At 36.7% G+C, this 19286-nt stretch overlaps 1 protein-coding gene across 1 annotated transcript in view; it reads right to left on the bottom strand.

The window, feature by feature from the left end:
- LOC107661744 (transcription factor COE1-like) overlaps nt 1–19286 on the bottom strand; it is a 140592-nt gene that overhangs the window by 24676 nt on the left and 96630 nt on the right. Inside the window, exons 8-10 of the mRNA XM_016451545.1 lie at nt 17801–17942; nt 9506–9636; nt 5177–5303 (exon numbers count right to left, since the gene is read on the bottom strand). Coding sequence (XP_016307031.1) covers nt 5177–5303; nt 9506–9636; nt 17801–17942 — 400 coding nt within the window. The remainder of the gene's footprint in view (nt 1–5176; nt 5304–9505; nt 9637–17800; nt 17943–19286) is intronic.

Genomic DNA, 19286 nt, shown 5'->3' with positions numbered 1-19286 from the left:
AGAAAAAAGGGCACTTTCTCTTGAGGAAGAAAAAGGGCAGGTGCTCAAGCCCCCTTTGATGTCTATGTGTGCACGTGCCTGCTGATGACCGTTAAACGCGTCATCACAGTCTTGTGAAAAGGGTCCATTCTAGAACCAGCATGTCCAGTGCTCTAGCAACTATGACGCATGGGTTGTCTTTCACTAAAACAATGTTTTTCAAGAACGTCTGAATCAAATCAAATGCATATGAACTGAATCAGACAAACAGAATCAAACTGAAAGTTTATCCACTCAAATCAATAACAATACCGATTCTATTCTTGGAACAAGCAGGTCCGTGGCTCTGACAGCATTACGAAAGTATGGATCGTCTTTAACTAAAACTCCTATCCTTTTCTTGCTGTAGTACTGCAGTAATGAGCAAGGGAATGTCACCACCTCCCTCTCCTTCCCTCCTTCTTCCCAGAGGGCGCATGTATTTTCCCTCCCTTCAGGTACGAGCTCTGGGGGATCAATACCCACGGCAGTGGAGCGTTCAATACCTCTGAATTATTGCTTCATTCTTCCCCCCTTATTATAGATGAGTTATTTTTTCCAAGCCACACCACTTTAAGATCAATAGAGAACAATCTTATTCTTGTCTTTCCCCCTCTCTTATTCTACCACACTTTTTTCTTTCTAATGTTGCATCTTTATTATAAAAAACAACTGGCGGTAAAAGAGATGTTGGAGGAAGGTGTAAAGGAGGTGCTGCTGAAGTACGCTTTCTTTACAGAATGAAGGAAATGTTTCTTTACATGACAGAACTATACACAAATATATAACATGTAGTGTGTTGTATTTTAGACTCGAGCAGTTTTACTCATTACTTTGAGAAACACAAAACAATTCTTGTGTTTTTTTTCTGCTTGGTGTGCTGACTAATAGCGTATTTCTATTGTGCTCTTGTTTTCACTGAGGCTGTGTTATATAATAAAGCCTCAAAACTTGTCCTTTGGGGTCTTGTTAACAGTGTGTGTGTGTGTGTTGGTGTGTGTGATTCATCTACCATCTACAGCGCTACTGGATGCAATTCTAGCCGTTGTGACCGCTGCAGAGATATCTGGCTGCAGTCCGATCTTGCAGTTACCTGGAATTGCCTGTAATCTAATTGGAGGTGTTCGTCCCTTCCGACAATAAAGCATTAAGTTGGTAGCAGTAGATCCTGCAGAATTTTTAACATCACCAATTACTGCCTGTCAAGCGAGCAGAAATGCTAGCAGAAAAGGCGCTTTGCTATTAAGAGGCGATATTCGGTTAAAATTATTGTAAAAAAATGAACTCATGCATTGTCACGAATTAAACTTCCATTCTGTTTTCTACTATTCTTCCCACAGTGCAGTTTTATATAGGATGCTAGTAGAATTCTGTCTAAAAGTAAAAAAGCGGACAATCAACATGACATCAAATTAAAGTTAAATCTAATTTTAAAACTATAATATATTGCGATAATATTTTAAAATATTATTGTAATTTACAATATTTTATTTTAATTTACATATTTACTATTTATTTGTTAGATTTTTTTCCCATCTAAATGTAACAAGTTATCCCAGTTCTGAAACAACATTTTGAAACGACACCAATCACATTATTTTTCAAATGCTTCCCACCAATCCCTCGCTTTTCACTGTCATATCAATTTCTGATTTGATTGTTTCACATTGGAAATATGTTCCATAATGCAAGTTAAATGTTCTACACATGCTTCTTTATGATAACTCTAAAGGAGAGTAGTGGTTTGGCATCACTGTTCTTACATAAGGAATACAACAGATATTAGAAATATACATTTTAAAATTATCAAATTAAAGAAAGTGAGTGGAATGATGGACTGAAGGGGAAAAGCACGGCCTTTCTGTCTCAGATCTGTTTCCCTGCGGTTCTTGTGAATGTTACGGCAGGATTTGTCTCTGTTGCTCCAATGGTTTATCGATTGGAACTTTGCACTTCCTCCTAACAAACACACGCCGCTGACATTCAGTTTTAGAAGTGACACAGAACCTACACTGTCAATTATATGAGATGTATTAGTTTGTCCCCAGGGATCTGTATATGGTGTCCAGTACAACTGAAACACAGAATGAGAGTGAGACAGACTGAAACAAACAATCCTACTGAAGAAAAACTAGCTTAAACCAGACTAAGGTGGTTTGCATTTTGCTAAAATGACATTAAATATGAAAAATGGATATTCATTTAGAGATTATTTCATTCGCATTCAACAGTGTTATTTAATTATTAGTGTTTTTAATCTTTAAATAAGTGTTACAAGGTCAGCTAAATGTACAAACAGGAAATAAACATGAACAATTCAATTCCTATAACAAATTGAGTAAAAAAAATCTAAAAAATGTTTGGCTGATAACCAATATTGTGGCAAAATATTGCACATTCTTAGTCTGGTGTGGTTTTAGATGGGTTTTGGACAGCTGGTCAAGCTAGTAGACTAGCTAAACTAGCAGAACACCGGCTGATCAGGTTGGGAGATCAACTAGACCAACTTAAACCAGACATGAACTACCATAAGTGGTTTAAGCGGCTTTTTATCAGGGAAAACTCATGGAGGAGCATGCACAGAGGTCTAAGTATCTCAAGTGTATTTATTTATGTTGTATGGGAACAATACATACATTATATATATATATATATATATATATATACATATAACAATACATCTATAACTCTGCTGCTCTTCATCTAGCTGTGTTTTGTTTTAAAACTTTATTGTGCTACAAAAAATCTAAAACAAAGCTTGACCTGTATTTTTCATGTAAAACACAGGCCAAAAGCACAGACTTTCTTGTGTCATTGTCTGCAAGACCTTACGTTCACCCTACGTTCTTGTTGTGGTTGACTGATTTAGCCATTTATGGATTCCGACTTCAGTTGTAGTTTCCAGGTAGCCATTGATTAATGCCTGGCCAGAGCCTGGCGGGAGGCATCCGTGGCTTTGCCTGTATTGATTCAATTAGTTCTGAGGGTTTGCTAGTGTTCTATGCAAATAGCCTTTGCTAGCTGTCTCGGCTAACAGAGGCTGATTAGCATCGCCAGCTGTCTGCTGGGTACTTCTAATACCCATGCCAGCTGCCATCATTGTGTGCCAGTTGCTTAACGACGGCGATGCCCCGAAAGGTGCCAACTTGAGTTAATTTTCAAGAGTAAGGTACATGATTAGTTGAAAAAGCTGAAGGTTACCTGTAGCACAGCTATAAGTTTGACGATTTATGCTCAAAGGCATGAATTTCACTGCATTTGGTTTTATTTCCAAATAATTTCTGCCCGGCGTCTGAGAGAACCATCTGATATTCTCATAGCAGTGGGTGAAAGAAATAAAATAATAAATGTGCCATCTGTGTCTTCCTTTGAGTGTCACTGCTTGCCACCTACAACACTGATACCATGTCTATCGTGGCACTTAACTTCTGTGGACGCACATACTGTTTCCTTCTCCCTTCCTCACTGGAACGAGTCAGTCGCCCTCTCACAAGATCCATCTGTGCACCAGATCAGCTATTTTCTCTTTTAATTCGCCTTTGATTTAGAATCACTTTCAAGTGTGTCCTCTTGTTTGTGTGGGTGTGCGTGATGATTTTACAGCAGCGAGGAAGTACAAACAAAAAGCAACAGAAAAACATAACCATGAAATTAGCCAGCGAGCTGACCTTTGACCTCACAGAAGAAGTAGGCATTGATCAGGATGGGTATGAGGTATGACCAAAGCGCAGTCACGGTGCTTCATGAACGCTGGAGTAATTGGTGACAAAAGATCAGCTGTATGTAGGTCTACTAGACCAATCTTAACCGAGGCAGTATTGTGTTTGTTTGTATATTTACTCATTAACAGTTTCATGTAAGCTGCACAGTTTGTTCTGCTGTTTAAATGGCTTCAATATGGAGGCCTATAAAATGCAGCTTGTTTTCTTCCTTAATTGTAACAGGTTTTATGAGCATAAACTGTTATATTTTCTCCATCAACAGTAATTAAGCTAACAAAGCTGTACTTCTGAACAGAGCGTGGTTTTGTGTGTGGGTGTTTGTGAGAAAATTCAACAGCAATTCTTCGTATATAGCAAATAATTCTATATATAAAAAAAATCATATACATATACATTCAAAACTGAGAAAATTTTTATTTAAAAATCCTTTGATTATCTCTTTAAATAAATGATTTATTTATTAAAAGAGATATGCATGTGATATTATCCATAGGATATATAGTTTATAAATACATTATTGAATAATAAAAATTAATTAAATGAATTATCCAATCATATTATCCTATCCTAAATTACCCTATTCATAGGATAGAGTTTGGAGTGGTTGGTTAAAAGGCTATTATATTGGTCTTTTATATTTTATATTATATTTTTTGGCCTATTATGCTCTTTTACAAAGTCTTGATTTTGTTTTGGGGGTGTACTAGAACATGCTCTCATACTAGGTTGTTCGAAAAATACATTCTTTTTCACATATTTAACATTATTACAACACCTCTCTCCTCAGTCTGGCATGAATGGCTCGAATAGTTCCTGTATCAAATGAAGGCCCGCCTTCTGAAATACGAAATGTGCTGTGATTGGTTAGCTGGGCCAGTGTGTGTTGTGATTGGCTCCACTCGGCGCCTGGTCGGGAAATGTCACGTCCTTTACCATAGCCGCCTGCGAGCTTCAATGTAAATATTGCGTCAAAATCAAATCAATTTGAGCGCGATTTAAACCCGAATGATTGTAACCACTCTAAGTTCGTCTGCCTTGGGAAAGCTAGCGTGTCTCCGACATGGTGATAAACACTCGTGGCCTTCTCTAGTGCAGCTCAGCCAGGTCTCCTCCCATTCGTCGATATTTGTGATATCACAAATCCCGGAAAATATGCGTTGTAGTCCAAACGAGTCGTTCGTTGTAGTTTTTGATTAGTGATTTCTGTTAAATAAAATATCTCCGTTTGAAGTGGACTTTGAGCTTTGTAACTTTGCAGATCTTTTTTATGCTCAAACAGCAACATTACAGACTCACTAAAGTTGAAAAAGTGAAAAAGCATAATAGGACCCCTTTAAAACACTTGAAAAAGTAAAAGCGCACCTCTTCTGTGACCAACCTGTTTTTATGAAATGATAATGTTGAAACAAGTCAAAAGTTTCTTGTTTTAAGCTTACCAGTGTAGATGAATCTTCCTGGTGTGCCTTTGCAAAACTGTTTGGACTTATAGGAAAGCGTGACCTCTACCACCCCCGGGATGTGACGAGGAGGGGTCTGAACTCTGATGGCATGAGGTGTGATGAGCTGTGAGGAGAAAATGAGATAGAGAGAGGACATTAGACTCAAGGAGGTCTATAATACCTGGAGAAAGCATTTCCATTTCCCTCAATGGCAGTTGCTCAGCTGGCACAGGAAGTATGAGAATTAAATTCTACCATCTTTGACAAAGGGTGCTCAGTTCTGCAGCCAGGTTGTTTTGAGCCAATCATTAAATGCCATGTGACTGACTAATAGCTCTGAAGCTGCAGGAAAACAATGTCAACAAACACAGTCCCCAACACTTTTGTTGGCAGATGCTAGTTGCGTTTTGTTTGTTCATTTTCCCTGGTTGATTATGTTCTTTGATCCAGTTCTGATCAGTAAACAATCTGACTGTGTGTGTTTGTACATGTGTGAATGAATCTTGTCTAATCAGTATCAGGCTGTTTATGGTGGGTGGTGAGGGGATGGCGCAGATGAAGGCTGGAAGAGGACAGGTGGAGCTCCTCAGAGACATAATTAACAGCACACTGTCTTTCAGCATCTCACAGACTATATGCTTGTGGTTCATATGAGCTGTTGTCTAAAGCATCTTTGAACATTTGTCTCTCATAGTCATAAACTCAATTTCAAAACAATAAACAAGTGAAAGTAGCAGAAAAAGTAGTTGTGGAATGCTAGTGTGCTATGCCAAATTAAGTGTTGACAGCAAATGTAATCCAGTCGATACTATCACTAAAAGAAACACTAAAATATTTCAATCTAAATAAAAATATACTCCTTTACCCAGTATTTATATGGTTTATGCTTATTAGAGTATCATGTCATTAGCTTAGCAATATGCTAATGTCAAACGGTTCTGGAAACAACTGTGAATTAATTGTATATGTGTGGTGTCTCTGAGTGTTCCAGATCGTTCACTTATGACGAGTATGCAAATGCAAATGTTTCGGCAACGCCAGTGCTATTTGAAAAAAAATAATAATTTGGTAATTAAAAAAAATAATAATGATAAAAATACAAATAAAATATAAATATTACACAAAAAACTTTATAAATTACTTTAGAGCTAAATAGAAATATTTAAATAATAATAAAAAATATCAAAAGCAAATAACAAATTTACAAAAATGTAAACTAAAATTAAAATGAAAACTAAAAATATAAAAATAGGTTCATTCAAAATATTCATAAATATAATAATAGTATACAAATAATACTAAAATAACAACACATTGCAAAAAAGAAACAATAAACACAACTAGAAACGACATACTTACATGGAGCATGTTTCGGACTTTACACATATACAAACACAGCATTAAAGTAAAAGTATTCTGTATACATGATCCGAGAAAGGAAGTTTAGGTAACACTTTAGGTTAGGGAACACAATTCGCTATTAACTAGTTGCTTATTAGCATTCATATTACAAGCATTGTTTATTAGTACTTACAAAGCACATAATAATGCCTCATTCTACGTAACCATATTCTAGATCCCTTAAGCCTGTCCCATACCTAAAAACGACCTTACTTGCTATCAATAAGCAGCAAATTAGAAGTCTATTGAGCAAAAATTCTTAGTTAATAGTGAATGTGTTCTCTAATCTAAACCGAAGTTTAGATTGAATCTAGTACAGTCGTCACAGTATGTACTCTCTCTGGTTAGTTGCTATTTGCTCATAACTGTCCATTTGACTACTACAGTACGTACTGCGCATGCTATAGAAAGACACGAGGGCCATTAGGAGTCCACAAAAATGTTAATGTTAATGAATGCTGCTATTTGAGAATGACAGACAAATATGACTGTGTTCAGAGGATGGTGAATGGGTAGGAGGTGAAGAAGTGAAAGAAACATCTTCCTTTGACCCTCCCCTGCTCTCATTCTCTTCCTCCCTTGTTAGATGCTATCTGTGGTAATCAGATCCCTGCTGGCACTGCAGCTGAAGGAAACTACGTGGCTCTTGATGGGCCCCCCGTGTACAGGGGGTCAGGGGGTCAGGAGATAAAGGTCACAAGGTTATGAGGTCCACAGGAACCGCTATAGGGAGATTTCAGCACAGTGTATTAATCGTTACCAGATGTAGTTCATCATAACCCCCCCCCCCCCACACACACACACACACACAGTCATTAGCTCGTTTCTCTGGTAGCTAATAGCACTTAGCAGCAGCAGATCAAAGAGGTTAGCTGAATATGCAGTGGGAAATTTGTATCAGGGTTGGTGCTTGATGAACACTAAGTAGTGCTCATGAAAAGTGGCTGTCTGAAGTGACCCATAACCCCCCCCCCCACACACACACACACACACAGTCATTAGCTCGTTTCTCTGGTAGCTAATAGCACTTAGCAGCAGCAGATCAAAGAGGTTAGCTGAATATGCAGTGGGAAATTTGTATCAGGGTTGGTGCTTGATGAACACTAAGTAGTGCTCATGAAAAGTGGCTGTCTGAAGTGAGAAGTACTACAAAACACTCCAGATCAATGTGTTTGTGTATGGGATTCGCCACCACTGATTTGAGCACCTTTAAAGCCGCCGCTATTGAGCAGTTAGCCTGTGTTACACAAGCTGCTCAATTTCTTATACAAAGCCATGTCAAAACAATTGAGCAGCTATTGAAAGTATCACATTTCTTAATCACTTAAGCACAGTAACTTAATCACCTGCATAATGTCGGCCTAACAAAACGCTAATGTTTTCTGATAGGACAATTGGAGCCTTTGACAGCTTCGGGAAAGGTGACAGATATAACTGCATAAAGATTTAATGACTTAAGTTTTAAATAACAACACTGGAGGAATTTTATTAAGCTGACCACCTGTAATGTTGCATTTAAGATAGAATTTATACTAAACTAAATTGAGGCTATTTGAATGTTGAATAATCAGTTAAGTGTGCAATCATTTCATTTTTTAACATAATATGTCAGGAATAATTGACAACGGGCCATTGAATTACTACATACGTAAGGTGGCAAAGCGGTCATGACACAAGCATGCATTAATTTTCAATAATTCATCAGTCCAAAGAGTTAAAATGTAAATGATTCCGCTAATGCCATGTTTTCCACATGTACATGTTTATGTAGTGTGTTTAACTCTTGTTTAAAACAGCCTTTTAAACAAGATATTACTTGTTATTAAAGAACATGGTGAGGTGATAAAACAAAAGTACTGTGGTCAACAATCCATTTTTTTACATATTTGGATAAATATGGATGCACTGACAGGATCTAAAAACGTATGTATGGAAGCTATTTTCCAACCGATAATTATGAGATAAAAAGTTGAAATTGTAACAAACATTACAAGACAAAAAGCTATTATTGGCTTACAAGCTTAATATGACAAAGCACATAATTATGACTTTTATTTCACAATTTAAATGTTTTATGTTATAGTTATGACCTATTTTTCAACTTCAAAAAATTCAACTTACAATATATAAATTTCTCCGTTTTGTAATTATAACTTTATCTTATATGACTTAGTGGTCATAATTTTGACTTTTTAAATTACTGACTTTTTATTTTATCTCATAATTACGACTTCTTATAATTATGACAGTTTTTTTTTTTTTTTTTGATGTTATGTGGCAGAAATGGACATTCATACATACGCAGAGCTTTAGCAATGTACAAATCTTTAGGAATTATTGCATTTATTTTATGTATATTTCTGTACTTACATTTTTACCATTATACTTCCCAAGAGTCCCAAACCTAACCTCAATCCTAACAAATGGTAACACTTTATTTTAGGGTCTCTTAACTAGCTGCTTATTAGCATGCATATTGTTAGAATATTAGCCATTTATTAGTACTAATTAAGCACATATTAATGCCTTATTCTACATGACCTTATTCTACATCCCTAATTCTAATCCTACCCAATACCTAAACTTAACAACTACGTTACTAACTATTAATAAGCAGCAAATTAGGAATTTATTGAGAGGAAAGTCATAGTTAATAGTGAATAAGACAGTGTTCCCTATTCTAAAGTGTTACCTAACAAATTCTAAACATTTTAAGTAATAGCTAAATGTAAAGTGACAATAATTTTAGTGTGAAAACTTTTCTCAAAGTTTCATAAAATGTGTAGAATTTTTAGATGCTGTCAGTATGTTTATATGTTTCAGTGTCAATGCAAACATACAAAAGTGTCTGTGTACTAGAACTATGCTTTATGTACTAATACCTATGATTACTAATGAGATCAAGCAACTGACTTGCAAACTCACCTCACTCCAGACCAACATGGTGCCGAAGATGACCTGCAGTCCGTCAAAGAAGTTGTCTCCAATTATGATGACAGTAGCACCTCCTGTTGTCCAGCCTTCACTGGGACTAATGGCTTTGATACAAGGTGCAGCTGCTTCCAGAAACGCCACAGGACCGATTTAGAGAAAGCAGAAAAATGGAAATCGACTTTAATCATCTGTGCTTAGTGTAACTAACCAACACTAGCATTACTTGACCATGATTAGAAGTTTTGTAGAGAACTTCCTAACTATCAGGATCAACATTAGTGCGAGGGTTGCAGATTCGGGGGTTAAAGGTGACATTCGAATGCAGTTTCTTTCCTGGGGTCTGAGGGAAGTCTTGACACCTCTCAGTCTCTTATTTCAAGGCCAAAGCAGGAAACCAAAAACACACAAATGTCACTGAGAAAACCCACACAGCTGGATCCAACTACGAGTCCCATACCACACGCTCTGGAAAAGTGTCGGTGGTTTTCACAGCTCTCATAGCACACATTAGGCGTAAAAACAAAGGATCACTTACACCAAGAATTCCCATCCAACTCTACCCAAGCTGGCATTTCTAATACTTTGAGGGCACAATAAGGAAACGCTTCGGTTGTAGCAGAACAGTGAGACATTGCCTCAAATTATCGGCAGGACTGCCAAAAGATTTACTCTTTTAGCTAGACGAATGCATTCAAGAACCTCAATATCCCAGTGTCCAGTATGTACTACTGTACAAATAATTTGTTACTTGGCCATAAGTCACAGTTGATAATGAAATCATAATTTATAGGCTGATGTAGTGATCTAGGATAGTTTTGTTATTTTTGGGGGGTTTCTTCAACTTTTTATGTTGCAGGGTTGATTTGTATTAAAAACAGATTTCATTTTGTTTTAAAGACAACATTAAAACTATTGGAAACTACTTTATTGGAAACTTTTTAACGTGCTTTTTTGAATTACTTGCATTATCATACCCAGTCAATAAAACCATCCTGATTTGCACTTACCTGTTGTGTCTGGCCTTGCTTTGTGACACAAACCTTTTTCCAGTTTAACACTGTAAAGCTGCTTTGACACAATCTAATTTAATCAACATAAATAAAGGTGACTTGACTTGATACTGTATGTATTTTATTGTTTTACTTCTGTCCCAGAAACAGACTCTCAATCTTCAAGTATGAAAATCAATCATAAATATGTAAATTGTTTCATGTTTGGTTACATTTTATTTTTAAATTGTCCTTGTTACAGTGTAATTGTACAAATAAGTACTGAGTACTATTAAGTACATGCACTTACTATATAATTAGGGTTAGGGTTTGGGTTAATTGCTTATAATTATGCATACTTTACTGTTATTACTATAGTAAGAACATGTAAGATGTGTAACAAGGACACCTTAAAATAAAGTGTTACCATATGTTTTATATACTGTATACTATGATAATCTAAACAGAGTTAAATAAGCATAATCCATTTCAAAATGTATTGTATGAAAAAATATATATTGATAAATTTTTACTGTATGTCATTTCAAAATAAACTTTAATTGTCTGTATTCAGGATACATAAAACGCTAGCCGTGAAATTGACCTCAGAAAGATTAGAGTTGGTCATTTTATTTTAAAATGTGAGTAAAATGTGGTAGAAATGTTCTTGACTTTTCACCAGTCAATCAACCAATAAAAAAAATAAAAAATAAAAAAAACTCTTTTGACAGTGAGAGTGTGAAAAATGTCTTAAGAAACATTATATTCCAAAAAGTCCATATGGCCAAAAGTGCCCACACAAACTAATTTTTGTCAAATTTAACACTAGTGAAACTAGCGAGAATGTCAGCAGATCTTGAGTAAGATCCTAAATTGTTATTTGGTTAAAAACCCACAGCCAAACTTTCATGAAACAAACTATATTCAATATCTGCTTATCAATTCTTCAAGTATCCTAAGAGTACACATTAGCATTACAGAGCGGTTGTACGTTCTTCGTGTAAATAATGTGACCTTAGACCTCCTGCTGTAGGAGACATGTGTTTTTGTCACCGGGCGTCGAGGTACAGTGGCTCGTTTAGCGTGTTCTGTTTGTTGCTCTCCGCGGCAGCCGTGGATCAGTGGCTGAGTGACAAAGGGACCACCACGGAGAAAGGTCAGTTTGCTTATTAGAGCTGTCTGCTCCCCTCCGAGACTCAGAGTCTCGTGCTAGCAGGGGGCAAAGAAAGCAATTTAGCCAGCCTGCGTTTACCTGCATTTAGCTCCCAAATGCCAAAGCGTCACTCACAGTAATGGGATATAAAGAGAGGAAGGGTTGTGATGGGCCAGCGTGACTGTTAGATCCACACACTGTGAGATGCAAGTTGGGTGAGATATATTGTAACCTTACTTGGCTAAGCTTAGCTGTTACAGTAAACATGAAGAGTTGAGCCACATGAGGTACAGCAAAACATTTCTTAGAAGCACTAACAATGATTGATCGCTGAAATAAATAGAAAATTGAAAAAAAAAAGATAGAGATTTAAGAAAACAAGAACAAATGCGTAGGGGCAAAGAAAGCAATTTAGCCAGCCTGCGTTTACCTGCATTTAGCTCCCAAATGCCAAAGCGTCACTCACAGTAATGGGATATAAAGAGAGGAAGGGTTGTGATGGGCCAGCGTGACTGTTAGATCCACACACTGTGAGATGCAAGTTGGGTGAGATATATTGTAACCTTACTTGGCTAAGCTTAGCTGTTACAGTAAACATGAAGAGTTGAGCCACATGAGGTACAGCAAAACATTTCTTAGAAGCACTAACAATGATTGATCGCTGAAATAAATAGAAAATTGAAAAAAAAAGATAGAGATTTAAGAAAACAAGAACAAATGCGTAATACATTTCATTGCTCAGTTTTTTTTTTCAGCATTGATTTTATAGATAAATCTGTCATAAATGTATTTATTTTATTTTTATTTATTTTTTTGTCCAGATTTAAATATAGTCAAATGTGTTCTATGGAGCTGAGAATACTTATAACTTATAATACTTATAACACACACACACACACACACACACACATATACACATATACATATGCATATACATATAGTCAAATGTGTTCTATGGAGCTGAGAATACTTATAACTTATAATACTTATAACACACACACACACACACATATACACATATACATATGCATATACATATATATATATAGGCCAATTGAAAACCCTTAATACTACAGTTCATATAAGTTCTACACATCCCTGCTAATATATAGCCAAAATATTTAATAAATGAACATGTAAGGGGTCAGGGATGTGTAGAACTTATATGTAGAATTAAGGGTATTCAAATTCTTTGAAATATTTCCATAACACTTTATTTTGCAGTTTTCATGATATTGCATGTCATGATCATTGATATTACTACAATTATTAGTAGTTTTGACTACACAGTGACTATATTGTATTGTGACTATATAAAGTGTTTTTAACTAATCACTACCATTTTGAACTAATGATCTGTTAAGCATTATATAATGCAATTATATCTATTAAAGTAATAAATGTCAGTCATTTGGAATTTGATAAATAATCAAGTAAAGTTCCTTTGAATCTTAAAAAAAAAAAAAACTGGGCTCTAAAATTTTAAATACCATTTTAAATACCATTTAATACCATTTTAAATACCAATCATTCAGTTATTAGATTTCAAAAAGTTATTTGTTTTTTTTTAACTAATTTGTTATTAGTTTTTTTTTCCTTTTGTAATTTGAAAAACATCCCTAAATCCTAATCACAAGCAGTTTTAGATTACTGAAAAGAACAGCTTCTCATGTTCCGTAAACACATGTTAATCTTCTCTTTTTACATGTCATGCTTGTGTCAAGACGCTAGAAAGGAAAGAAATCCAGACCTGGAGGGTGAAATGAGACATACACGCACACAATTTGGCGTTTGGTGGGGTGGTAAAGCAGGGAAGATGAGGTGCAATCTGTGGCGGTAATCTTGGCGTGAGTGGAGGTTTTTGGCGGAGGCTGAAATGGTAGCTGGATTAAGCAGATGGAGACTCATGAATCCATCTGATAGGATTAAACTTTCTGTGGCTTTCTCTAAGCAACTAATTTGTTATTAGTTTTTTTTTCCTTTTGTAATTTGAAAAACATCCCTAAATCCTAATCACAAGCAGTTTTAGATTACTGAAAAGAACAGCTTCTCATGTTCCGTAAACACATGTTAATCTTCTCTTTTTACATGTCATGCTTGTGTCGAGACGCTAGAAAGGAAAGAAATCCAGACCTGGAGGGTGAAATGAGACATACACGCACACAATTTGGCGTTTGGTGGGGTGGTAAAGCAGGGAAGATGAGGTGCAATCTGTGGCGGTAATCTTGGCATGAGTGGAGGTTTTTGGCGGAGGCTGAAATGGTAGCTGGATTAAGCAGATGGAGACTCATGAATCCATCTGATAGGATTAAACTTTCTGTGGCTTTCTCTAAGCCATCTGCTCATCATGCTGCTCTGACACACACACACACACACACACACACACACACACACACACACACGTTTAATTTACAATGTAAAATGTCTCACACACAAAACACAAGCAAAAGACAGGGGTACGAACACAGGGCAACGCACATTTGAGTAGTTACACTTGATAGACACAATAAAGCACAAAAACACTCATTCTTACATATGTCCTTTTATGTTATAATATATTTGATGAAATATTAAATTCACAATTTTGTGGGTTGTGTTATTCTGGGTTATTACTTGAATATTTATACAATTTTAAACATAAGAATATTAATTTTACGGACACTGCATAACAGGAATGTCATTTTAACAATCTGGATAATTAATATTTATAATATTATTAATAGTAATTCCATCAATAGCTATAAGCAATAGTTCCTGTAGCTTAACTGGTGGGGTTTTGTCTGTTGAGATAATACATTTAAAACTGAATACAGTATATACAAAATAACTTAAAATCACAGAAACTGTACAGTGAATATAAAATCACTGCCCACATAAGGTATGTAGCACATTAGTGCACCATGGACAGATTGCATCCCCTTTCCACGTCCCTAGGGTTTGTGCTTGGTGCTCTGGAACAGAGAGACCGCTTCAGCTGGGATGCGCTCAGCTGAGCCGTTTTTCCTGCTTTCCCTTTCTTATAAACTCATTTAATGCTGTAGGCTGGTGTATTTGGGATCACACACCAACCTCCAGCTCCAAGAGATAAATACATCCAGTCAGTTGTTGTTATCGGAGTTGCCCTCATTGAGTTCATTCTAACTGCTGTTGTCTTAATGAAACATTTCAGACCTTATATGAGGTCAGTTTTGAGCCTATTAGAACCTCAGTAAGCACAATTAATATCATCCCTTCGCTCATAATTCAAACGGCACCTTTATAAACAATATACAATTAAATAGCAGCAGTTGCATGCACTAAAGAATAGTAGAAAAACTTTAGTGGGATTCTTTTCACCCATTTTCCAACCCGCCAAACAGAAAAACGCAAACTTAACAAGCACCACTAATTAAAGCTGTGGACTGGACTGACGTGCTGAGTGTATCCATTGAAATGTAATAAATTGAAACCCTAACCAAAATGAAAAAAAAACAAGCTTTCTGTCAATACAAACTGTAAATCTGTACTTTCTGTCTTTCATCCAAATGCAAACAGACCTCCTGATAGAGCTTGATGCCGCCAGCACGCGGACACAGACCCCAAGAGACCATCACAGCTTATCACACCATATTCATCCATGACAGTAAATCACCACATCATATGTTCTGTTCTTCCACCCAGATCCAACAAATTTCCCTGAACATCTAAATCCTTGACAGGCTAAATGGGACACTGATTGGATTGGTCGGACGTCTAGATAAATACTTCAAGCGTCTTTGTAAAGCATGTCAGCGTGGGCTTGGCCTTGCGCAGATGGGCTCTGGGAAAGCTAACGCTAACTCCACCAAGAGACTCTATAGCTATAAAACATACAGATAATCAAAAACACCCTAATGAAGCCTTTCTGGATTTTTTAAGAGTTTTATTACTTTTAAGCGAATGAGGTAGAAATGGCATTCTGAGACAATTTTTGTCATACATTATTTAAGCAAGGTGTCAGTCGTCACTCGTCAGTAATCCAATGTGATCGATGTGTTGTCAAAAGTGGGATTTTCCACTGCATTACATCAGCAGGATTTTGTATAATGACAATGTTAAGAATACACAGTGTGCACTAAAGCATCAATTTTTTAAATAACGCTATCTGGGAAAGCTAACGCTAACTCCACCAAGAGACTCTACAGCTATAAAACATACAGATAATCAAAAACACCCTAATGAAGCCTTTCTGGATTTTTTAAGAGTTTTATTACTTTTAAGCGAATGAGGTAGAAATGGCATTCTGAGACAATTTTTGTCATACATTATTTAAGCAAGGTGTCAGTCGTCACTCGTCAGTAATCCAATGTGATCGATGTGTTGTCAAAAGTGGGATTTTCCACTGCATTACATCAGCAGGATTTTGAGGCGAATGTATAATGACAATGTTAAGAATACACAGTGTGCACTAAAGCATCGATTTTTTAAATAACGCTAGGCTTTTGCCATGTCTGTCAAAAAGAAATAGCCAAGAACAAAACATTTGAGTGATGGATTAATTACAGAGGACACCAGAATGTTTTAGAAATGTATTGGTTTGTATTTTTCGGCCATTTGTATTGGTATCCAAAACCATAGTGGACAATATTGAGTGTACTCGTTCAATCCCATAATGCACCTCAACAGTGTATGACTGATATAGGCTCAACAGTTGGCCACTAGAAAAAAACCATGCACGAATGAATTCCCACTTACTTTCAGAATTCACTCACTTGTTTGCATTCGCTTATTCAATGGACTATATTAGTGAAGCAATGTAGGGAATAGTGACTGAGAGTATAGGGAAGCTAAACCTAGCTTAGCTTAATTCAGCAGTTTTCATTTAAGATGGCGGATAGGGATGTAACGATTCACTCAACTCACGATTCGATTCGATTCACAATTTTGATTTCACGATTCGATTCGACTCACGATTTATTTTTAACAAAATTCCAGTGGGAAGAATGAGTCTGGAGCCCTGATATGCATTATACAGAGGCAAGAGGAAAAAAAAAAAAACATCGAAAGACAGTAAGTTCCCTCAGACATACATTAATATAAACTCCTACCCCTAACTGAATTGCGATTTGTTTAGCATCTCAACCGATTTGAATCGTCACATATTTAAATCGATTTTCAACCGGCTCACGGTTAATCGTTACATCCCTAATGGCGGATAAAGAAATGTTGACTATAAATGTAGAATTTATTCAATACTGAGAAGCAATGAAATTGTTTGAGTTTGTTCTTTAACCAGCATTCATGTGTGCTGTGTATTTCTATGCTTTTTGGGGTATCATGCTATTAGCTTAGCAACATGCTAACAACAAACTCCACTGGAATTGACTGAGTCGTGTCTCCACGTAAGAAATATAACTATATTTTCAGTAGTACCGCAGAGTACCATATAAAAAGTATCTAACTATATAACTATAATGCATGAATATGCTAATCATCAGTATCATGGTAGTACTATGTAGATGCTCCATACTTAAAAATCTGTGCTTTTGAATTTAACGTGTCTGGCTCTATGCATAATTTGTATCCTCCGCATTCAATTAAACCCCACCATAGTAATTTCTGCAGATGGAGGGATGGGTTAAAGGAATGAGGGAGGGCACAGGTTAGTGCTTTAATTAATCTCTGCTTCATCTTTTACTCTCTCCGCACCACTGGAGAAGTGACTTAAAGGGCCAAAGCTCACGGACGGCTCCGACAGCTAAGCGTTATCTCTCACCAACTCATTCACACTGGATGGAGTTTAAGATTTTGTATCAACACACTATTAATAAAATGTAGACTTGTGTGTGTGGTTATTGTCAGAGGTTTGCAGAGGCTTACTGCATATTTCATCACAGTATAATAAAGTGTGAGTCTACATGATCTGTCAGGGTCCCTGTTCACACACTAGCCAACCTCATCTTGCTCCTTCTGATGCTATTTTTCGTTTTTTTCCTGTTGCAAAACAATTGGGACAGGATGAAGAGGCAGAAAAGACTTTTTGAATCAGTTTGTTCAAATTAACTGTCCGATTCATTAAAACGAATAAGACTTCCCAATTCTATTTAGCAGCCAATTCAACAGAAAGAGGTAAATACAATCCCATTTATCTGCTAAACTCGCTGTGTTAAATCCACAGTAACTCACCGTGCTCCAGATATGACGGCGTTCCCTCTGACGGGTCCAGTCGCCGAGCTTTTCTGCCATGTTTGGAGTTGTTGTGCACAAACATATTTTCCGAAACAGCCAGAACGTGTCCTTCTACGCTCACTGTCGTCGACACAACCACCTGTAAAGGAAGGGTATGGGTGTAAATGACGTATTTTGTCATTTAAAGGTAATGTGTGTCATTTTTGTGTCAAACCGGAGTTGACGCCTCACCTCACCAGCAGCGCTGCAATTAAAGCACTCGCAGTCTCTAATAATTTCCATACTGTACACTAATTAACACCACATACAAACACACTTCTCTGCCTATCCCACAATGCCCTGCTCTCTCCGACTGATTGCTGAGAGGTTGGCTCGGATTAATTCAATTAAAAAACGGGCAGTACTCGAGCGCCCTGAGACAATGGGAAGAATGTAATAAGCGTGTGAGGTTGCCATTATGAGTGGCAGAAACAGGCCTCCTGGTACTCCACATAGAGCCTCTTATTTCAATTGCTGTTGAACTTTGAGAGGAAATTCTGCCTCTTCAAAAAAGAAAGGACTTGGTGAAGAGAGGTAAGTCTCTGAGGGATGTAGCTAACAGTGGTAATTCCGTTGAAATAATTTTCGTCATAATGTTTTCTTTCACTGACGACAACAAGACGATAACGAACTAAAACTCTTTTTGAATGACAAAAACTATGATGAAAATATATTGACATTTTCGTCAACTAATAAAAACGAGACGAAAATGTTAGGGAGGGACGATACGTCGCATAAAACGTTCAAAAATGTCAATATGTGGGAGTAAGAGAAGAGCAGACATATGGATAAATCTGACGACGCAAGAGAGAACTCATTTCGCTTCGGTTTTCTGAGCGCAGACACTGAAGCATACACACACAAAAAGCTCGTCTCACAGCGCGCGAGTACTCTTTCGCGTACCATGAATGGAGAATTACACACAAAATTATGTCGAATTGTCCGTTTTGACGAGTATTCACGTAAACACAGTTGATTACGTCTTAAGTGAACGTAAACAGCAGGGAGAACGTGTATCAGTACATTGCATACATTGCAGCTGTGCATTCAGTTTTAAAGGGATAGCAGCCTAATTTAGTTGCTATTGTCCAAGTCCTTGATGTTAATCAAGCAACAAAAGAAAGACAGAAAATCACGCAGTGCTCTAATTACACACAAAATGATGTTGAATTGTCCGTTTTGACGAGTATTCACGTAAACACAGTTGATTACGCCTTAAGTGAACGTAAACGGTAGGAAGACGTGTATCAGTACATTGCATCCATTGCAGCTGTGCATTCAGTTTTAAAGGGATAGCAGCCTAATTTAGTTGCTATTGTCCAAGTCCTTGATGTTAATCAAGCAACAAAAGAAAGACAGAAAATCACGCAGTGCTCTTGACTGAAAAACGTTAGTAGCCCTAAAGATTAATCTAAATTTATTTATAGAAATGGTAAACAAGTTG

The sequence above is a fragment of the Sinocyclocheilus anshuiensis genome, unplaced genomic scaffold, assembly GCF_001515605.1.
Source record: "Sinocyclocheilus anshuiensis isolate Anshui unplaced genomic scaffold, SAMN03320099.WGS_v1.1 scaffold25, whole genome shotgun sequence".
Taxonomy (NCBI): domain Eukaryota; kingdom Metazoa; phylum Chordata; class Actinopteri; order Cypriniformes; family Cyprinidae; genus Sinocyclocheilus; species Sinocyclocheilus anshuiensis.
This window is presented reverse-complemented; position numbering and strand designations above follow the sequence as displayed.